At 49.5% G+C, this 8278-nt stretch overlaps 1 protein-coding gene across 1 annotated transcript; it reads left to right on the top strand.

Annotated features, from left to right (window-relative positions):
• The first annotated feature begins 6030 nt into the window (after window positions 1-6030).
• LOC136527672 (12-oxophytodienoate reductase 1-like) lies at window positions 6031-7607 on the top strand. Its single transcript, XM_066520465.1, has 2 exons — window positions 6031-6490; window positions 6594-7607. Exons 1-2 carry the CDS (start codon window positions 6142-6144, stop codon window positions 7379-7381), a joined length of 1137 nt encoding a protein of 378 aa, XP_066376562.1. The 5' UTR covers window positions 6031-6141; the 3' UTR covers window positions 7382-7607.
• The last annotated feature ends 671 nt before the right edge of the window (window positions 7608-8278 follow it).

Raw genomic sequence — 8278 nt, 5'->3', positions numbered from 1 at the left:
ACGAGAATCGGGCGCGAGACGTGGACGAGCGGCGAGAGTGCGGGGAAACCCTAGCCGCGCGGGCGAAGGGGAAAAGAGGACGCAGGGAGTGGCACATTCAGCCCAGCAAGGCCTGCCGAACAGGCTAAATGTCTTTGTTTTGCTGTAGAACATTAACATCGCCCCCCAGAATTGAGTTTCTACCGCCACACTGAAGATTTTGTGCGCACGTACATCCGTCATCCTTTCAGCGTTCATACAGTTGCTAGCTGTAACATGAAATTTGCAATAGAACAAAGAAAAAAATAGTGTAAAAGCGACTGAACTATCACCCGCCAGCACTTTTGTAGCATTGTTTGTAGAAGAAAGCCAGCAAGGCGGTGGCTCAGATTTTACTTCTTTATTTATGGAAAAGCTGCATTGGCTTAGGGCCCGGTGGCGAGGCTTCGTCTTCGGCCCACAGTTGCTATTTGTTTCGACCTACAAGCCCAGTAGGCCCTATGGAACCAGTGCAGGGCCGTTAGGATTTAGGAACCCGTTTGCACTGATGTCAGCAGGATGTAAGCAAACACGCACCGTAACAGACACCTCGTGACGCTAGTCGCTAGTCGCTAGTCGGACGTCACTGCTTCGCGTCGGCGGACCGCGGATGCATCTCGGGATATCAAGCGAAAGAAAAAAAATTCTAAACAGTCTGGCAGGGTGTTACCATCAGCGATTCGACCACGCGGCTGGCGTGGTGGGTCCGCATCATTTGGTATATACTCACACTATCATAAAAATCCTAATATTATCCCAAATCGCTATTTATTTTTTTACTGAAATATAAAAATTTATAATACTTACGTAGTAAGTGTCATTGACTGGTCACGAAAAATATTTTAATATTATATATATTGCACCCTCCATTTTCTCTCTTTTTTTTGGCTCGTGAGGTAGTTTTACCGATACCAAGGAACATGGCAGAAAATTAGAGCAACTCCAACAGATGTGGTATCCATGTTGTGTAGGTTATATTTAGATTATTAGAGCAAAAATTGAACTCCAGCAAATATGATATTTGATTTTCTATAATAGCAAGTGGACTATCCTTGAAATCTCGGTAGGCAAAGAAAGCAAGCAAACCCCGCTCGCCATCATCCGAATTGATCGCCACGGTGGCTGCCCCCTGCGCGCCAGAAATTAGCTTCCCGCGCGCACGCTGAACTCTCCCATCATGGGACCCAGGCCCAGCTCGCTCCAAATACTCACGAGACGTACGTACAGATCTTCAAATCGCAAAGAAGGAATGAGTTGCTGTCGTCGCCCCCGCTGGGCTTCGCCAGAGGCATCGTCTCCAGGTGGAACGCCGGCCGGCTGCGCACGCCACCAGGATGCCGCAAATTCTTAGGGCGTGTTTATTTGTCTGGCCCAACTGGGCCACTACGCTCTAGGAGTGCAATATGGACTGTTTGATTGCCTGGACGGGCTTGGATGCCAGCCCCGCATGCTCCCTAAAGCACCCCTTGGCCTGGCCCTGGGGAACGAAAATGATTTTTGTTTCTCCCGGGCTTGGCCGAGCGGGCGCAACGGAGCCAAGCGGTGAGGGATTCCCTTACCTCCGTGCCTGTCACCTCCTCTTCGCGTCGTCTTCTCCACGAGCTCGCGAACCACCTCCGCAGCCCTTGAGCTCCTCCAGGTTGTCGTCGGTCATGCTCCGCGCCCTTCCCATCCCGCCGCCGCTCTCCCCTGACACGGCGGAAGCGGCGTCCGAGGACTCCTCCTCGCCGGCGACCACCACGGGCCTCGACGCCAGCCGCGGCCCCGCCTCCCGTTCCCACTGCTGCTGCTGCCCGCGCAAGACGTCCTCCACCTCGGCCTCCTCCTCCTATCCTACGCTGCTGTTCTTGGCACGGAGGTGTTGGGCGCGGCGTCGCGCACGCTGGCGCTGGCGCCGAGGCGGCGCGCGTGGCGCCGACGGCTGCTGCACGAGCGAGTAGGTGGTGGTCGCCGTGTCACGTGCTCGTCGCGATCAGAGTTGGAGCTCCACATCGTCGCGGCGTCGGGCAGTGGCTGCTGCCTTCGCTCTCCGCATCTCTCTCCGGAATGCCGTGGTGCAGTGCTAGTGTGCCGCCCTCCTCAGCGCTGCGACAGGCCGCGGACGCGGGCGCCACGAAGGCCGCCGCTGGCGCGGGCGCACGATGCCGTGCAGGGCGTAGGACGTGGCCATGGCGCCGGAGCTGCGCGCCGGTGCCGGAGAAGGGGTCGGACTCCGCGGCGCCCACAGAGTGCTCGATGGAATTCCACTGAGAGAAAGGTGGGTGGTAACATCACCACCTTCCAGATGCAAGGTCACCACAGCCGTTTGTGCGGCCTACCAATCAGTATCTCAAGAGAACCTGGCACTTCTAGAGTCTAGGCAATCAAACAAATGCACTTGCACCATCTCAGCCATGCCAACCTCAGCCTGACTCTACTCGGCCTTGCGAGCCACCCTCATCTAGGGAAACAAACGCACCCTTATTCTAGCGATGGAGAAGCAGTCGACGCCTCCACGGGAGTCCTGTTCTCGCGATGGAGAACCAGTCCGATCGGTATATGACGTGGCATGTTTCAAATATACTAGAGGCAAAATAGCTAGGCTGTTTTTCGAGTCCTATTTTTTTACCACTTTTCTATTTTACACAATGGCTAAAATAAGAAATTTGGCTATTAGTTTTACATGATCTGTTGGAGTTGCTCTTAATAAACACCAAACTCTGAGCTGGTGCCGGTCTCCATCTAGTGAATACTTTTCTCAAGATTAAATACTCTACATAGATAAGAGCATCTCTAAATACCGAATGAACTCTCTATTAGAGTTTTTTAGCAAAGGAAATAAAATGCCCCTCCAATAACTTCGTAAAACATCTCCTTAAAAATAAAAAGTTGCTAAATTTTTGTCCAACTTGTAACTTTTCATGCTTGATAGAAACTCCGTATCTACCCTGGTTCCGAGTTTTCCCCTGACTCCCGCCCCCTCGTGCCTTGTTCTGTTTTTTTAGTGCAAGTCATGGTGTTCCCAACTCCTACCACCGTTGTCCGGGCTCCTACCACCACCACCCAAGTCCCAAGGGACGTGCTTCTCCTAATCCTTTCCTTGCTGGACCATTGCGGACTCACCAGGACACCGCCTAGCCTTTGTCGGGCTGCCACTGGCCTCGCACCTCTGCCGTCGTCGCGTCTGCTGCTCTCAGCATGCCCCTGGACATGCCCAACCATAGTGACAACCCTACTCGCCATGGCTGGCTGTGCCAGGCTAGGGTTAGTGATTATTTTTTTTTGGATGAACAACACATCAATTTGTAGAGCGACATTTTGATTTTATATCGCAACTTAAATTTCTTGTCTTATGGATATATTTTTGACATGTATTGATCAATCATTCTGTCGTCTGTAATATAAATCATGGAGAATTCAAGTTTTGGACTGGCATGATGAATGGTGAGGATGATGACCTGTCTTTCGATGGGGCTGGCTACAGCCGGCCATGGCATGCCACGTGCGTGCCCATGAAGAAGAAGATGGATAGATAAGTAGGAGAAAATATAGGGTTCCATGTGAGAAGGGGGTAAGAAAAGAAAAAAAGCATGAAAGGCTCGGTTGTTTTAGAAATAGTTTATTGTTCCCAATGCAAAAATCATATAGGAACTTAGGAAAGAAAACATTTAGAGATCATATAGGAACTTAGGAAAGAAAACATTTAGAGGTGGAGAAAAAAATAAGGGCAGTGCTCGGAAGAGTTTAAGAGCCGCCGCCGCTACCATCTTCGGTAGAGTACTGTAGCAACCAACTACCGTTAGAAGATTTGGGATGGCCCAAATAATAATTCCAAATAAATTTCAAACGCTCACTCATACATGCATGGTATGGTGGGGGACTTTAGTTCCACGTTGCTACTCTAGAAGGAGTTGATGCCAACTTAAAGGGCTGAATTAGCTCCATCTAATTGAAACTATTAGGGAGAGGAAAAGGAAGAAACACGTGCTCGCTCGCTCACCTCGCCGGGGCCGGCGATGGGAACGAGCGCGCGACATGCGCGTGGATGGTCTGGCGATTTCTCGCTTCGACCTTGCGAGTGTGTAGCTTCCTTTTGCTACTCTATATTTTTGCATGCATGAAGAAAATTGCGCTGGTCTGTTTTGGCAGGCAATTATTCTCGTATTAATGGCGATTGTTCTAATTGTTCTAGTCGACTAATGGCAGAACAATCACCATTAGTGCTGTGATTGCGCGGCTAATTACTTACCTTAGCTACGACGCGTGTATATATATTGGGACGAGACGTCGTCCTCAAAATAGAGAATTCATCTCTTCCCTTTGCCATTGTACTGCGCTGCCGCCATCTTTCCCATCCCGCCGCCGACATGACATCGGCGCCGGGAGAGCAGGTTTTCGAAGCCTACGTCTCCTCGTGTCCTTGCACGGGGTAGGGGGCGTATCAGGTTTTTGGGAAGCACCGTCGTGACTGCTCGCTGGACGACTTCTTCCCTCTACGCCAGTGTTCGCCGATCTTCATCGACGGTCTGCTTTGTCATCTTTTGCGCTACTGCTAGCGCCGACAACCTCACTGTAAGAATGTCTATTATTTCTCTGTTGTTCGTTCTTATGTTTCTACTGCTACTAGCACTAGAGAGTTCGAATTTACCTCGGGTCATAGTGCTAGTGTTAAATCACACATCTATGATACATGTTGTTGTTCTTTTGCTCATTGTCGAAATTAATTTATGCGTTACTAAATTGCCATTATTTCCAACAGCTACAGCCGCTGCTGTTTAGCTCAAGGGGATGGGGGCAAAGGTTGCTACTTATTTTGTCAACTTTGGTAAACTCATAGTTTAGCAAGTGAATTATACGAAACACCTGGAGATGCTCTAATGTATCTTTTATATCGGTGTCTGCTAACTTCCAACTGATTTATACTGTTAGAGTGCGCAGCGGAATTCGGCCCAGCTCGCTATAACCCATGAGTCGGTGCCCCTCGGGCCCAGGTCCACCGGAGCTCACAACATACCCAGGCCTTAGGCCTAACTTCAACCCAAAAGACTAGCCTGATAGGGGAAGACTGCTCCCACATTATATATTGTGCTCCCCCATCATCAATTACCGATTTAGGAGTGCGCAGCAGAATCTGGCCCAACTCGGTATAAACCCACGAGCTGGCGCCTCTTGGACCCAGGTCCACTGGAGCTCACAACATACCTAGATCTTAGACCTAACTCAACCAAAAAGACTAGCCTGATAGATGAGGACTGTCATCACCTTATATTGTGCTCCCTCACCATTAATTACTGATGTGGGACTAAACCTAACATATACAAAGTGCTTTCGATGCTGTTAGCAAATAAAGATAGAACCTGAGACACAAATTTTTACGTGAAAAACCTTATGGGAAAAAATCACGAGCATCAACCGTCGATTTTCATTATATAACGCAGGGAATATAACAAGATATATTTATAGAACGATTACATTGTAATCCAATACGGAAACAAATTTGTTAATTAACATAACCCGAACCGCGGACCCTCGAGACGTTCCAGCCCGTAAGTTGGAATTCCGATCATACTTCAACACATGAACTACGAATACATTTATGTGAATGTAGTAAAATATCAGTGGTTGGACAAACACAAAAAAAAATTTATACAGGAATGATCAGCAAAGAAGATCCTACCTGTAAAATGTCACACGTGCTAATAGCGTCATCGCTTATTGTAGGTGACGTGCACTTTTCGCACCACAACTCCACGAGTCAAAAGAGGCCGCTGTCTGAACTCACCTGTGGTTGGAGCCAAAACACGACCGGTTACAATGAACCTGCGTCAGAACAGGAGAAATCATGGGCGCATGGCCGCGGCTGCAGGCTGCTGCCGCCGCAGGTCTGAACAAGTGGATGACGGAAAGGGTGACGCAATGAGGCACGGGAACAATCTAGACAGTCATAAACAAACGGCTGGCGGGCACACCAAAACGTATATAAACAGCGACACCCCTGGGCTCTGGCAAAAGCACACAGCCAGAAACAAAGCAACGAAGCAGCAAGCAAGCTAGAGCAGAGAGCTAGCAAGTGACTGCAGTGTTGCATCTCATCTGCAGTGCAGCTGCAGCACGCCGGCGAGCGAGAGCGACCAGGCTGGCAAGATGGTGCAGCAAGCTTCGAAGGAGGTGATCCCGCTGATGACGCCGTACAAGATGGGCCAGTTCCAGCTCTCCCACCGGGTGGTCCTCGCGCCGCTGACGAGGTGCCGCTCCTACGGCAACGTGCCGCAGCCGCACGCCGCCGTGTACTACGCGCAGCGCGCCACCAAGGGTGGCCTGCTCATCGCGGAGGCCACGGGGGTGTCGCCCACCGCGCAGGGGTACCCGGAGACACCTGGCATCTGGACGCAGGAGCAGGTCGAGGCGTGGAAGCCCATCGTCGACGCCGTCCACCGGAAGGGTGGCATCTTCTTCTGCCAGATTTGGCATGTCGGCAGGGTCTCGACCAATGGTATGTTCCCATCTAGTACGAGCGTATCTTTGTCAGCTCTGATTATACTCTATCGTTTGATCAGGAGCTGGTTTTCCTGATTTTCCTTCAACCCAATTCGCAGATTTTCAGCCCGACGGGCAGGCGCCTATCTCGAGCACGGACAAGCAGATTTCTCCGGACGCCGAGTCCGGAACGGTGTATTCGAAGCCGCGCCGGTTGCGAACCGAGGAGATCCCCGGCATCGTCGATGATTTCAGGCGGGCTGCACGGAATGCAATTGAAGCCGGCTTCGATGGTGTTGAGATCCACGGTGCGCATGGATATCTCCTCGAGCAATTCATGAAGGACAGTTCTAATGACCGCACCGACGAGTACGGCGGCAGCCTGGAGAATCGGTGCCGCTTCGCCGTGGAGGTCATCGACGCCATTGTCCGCGAGGTGGGCGCGCACCGCGTGGGCATCAGGCTATCGCCGTTTGTTGACTTCGTGGATTGCGTGGATTCCGATCCTGTGGCGCTTGGCCACTACATGATCCAGCAGCTCAACAAGCACGAGGGTTTTCTCTACTGCCACATGGTGGAACCTCGAATGGCGATCGTCGACGGCCGCAGGCAGATCCCTCACAGGCTCTCGCCGTTCCGAAAGGCGTTTAACGGCACATTTATCGCTGCTGGCGGATACGATCGGGAGGAAGGCAACAAGGTAGTGGCAGAAGGCTATGCTGACCTTGTTGCATATGGAAGACTCTTCTTGGCTAACCCGGACCTTCCTAAGAGGTTCGAGTTGAATGCGCCACTGAACAAGTATGACCGCTCTACCTTCTACACGCAAGATCCTGTTGTTGGCTACACGGATTACCCTTTCCTTAAAGACGGCAGCGATACTGATGAGTCAAGTTCTCAAGCTTAATCATGCAGATAATCAAAATGATCACAACTAATAATGTGGATGGTTCATCAAGTATGAGTTCATCATTATTTCCACCATTCTCTATTGACATTGTGGGAGAGTCATTTATATCATGTTGTTTCATTCTGTACTATTGTGAGGTGAAATAAATGTGCTTGCTGGAATTATTAGAAAAAATATCTACTATTTTCTAGATCGTCTGGTTTGGAGACTTGTTCAAGAAGAATTTTTGTCATCTGTGCCTTTTCGTAATTCTCTTATGTGGAAGACTACAATGGAATCCTCTTGTAGTGTTTCATTGTACCGTGTGAGCATATAGCTTTTTGTGAGCTTACAAAGCGTTTCTTTAGTCTTCTTCTGTAAATTATGACCCTGTTCACTTGAGCTACTTTTTAGCCATAGAACAATATTTTTCTCTTACAATATTTCAGCATCAGCATCAGTATAAGCCAAATTTCAGCGTAAGCGAACAGGACCAATGTTAGTCTAAATCCTTATGCGGCAACTCATTGAATCCTCATTGGCTCTATATTCTTTCGGTTATAAAAATATTCGGTCAAAACTAGATTTTGTAAGGCTCTGTTTGGATTACAGGATCTTCAAAGGAATTCTAAAGGAATCAGATTCATGTAGTTTCAAACACTAAAGTAGCGTTTGTAGTGGAGGATTTATGAATTCCTTTCTAGAGCGAAGGTTTTTGCGCTTGTACGTTTTGAAGGAATGAGAGAATCCACCGCCACCTCTTGGTTCCAATTTCTTCACGAAGTTTGAGAGACTCATGATTACTAATGTTATTGGCGCATGCTTTCATGGAAGGAACCCCCAAGCACAAATTGATTAACACTCAAAAACTAGAGTCCATGGTTTCAACAAAGCACTAGCATAAGTGGCCGACCA

The sequence above is a fragment of the Miscanthus floridulus genome, chromosome 19 (assembly GCF_019320115.1).
Source record: "Miscanthus floridulus cultivar M001 chromosome 19, ASM1932011v1, whole genome shotgun sequence".
In the NCBI taxonomy this organism is placed as follows: Eukaryota; Viridiplantae; Streptophyta; class Magnoliopsida; order Poales; family Poaceae; genus Miscanthus; species Miscanthus floridulus.
The sequence above is the reverse complement of the archived record's forward strand: the minus strand, read 5'-3'. Positions and strand labels throughout refer to the sequence as shown.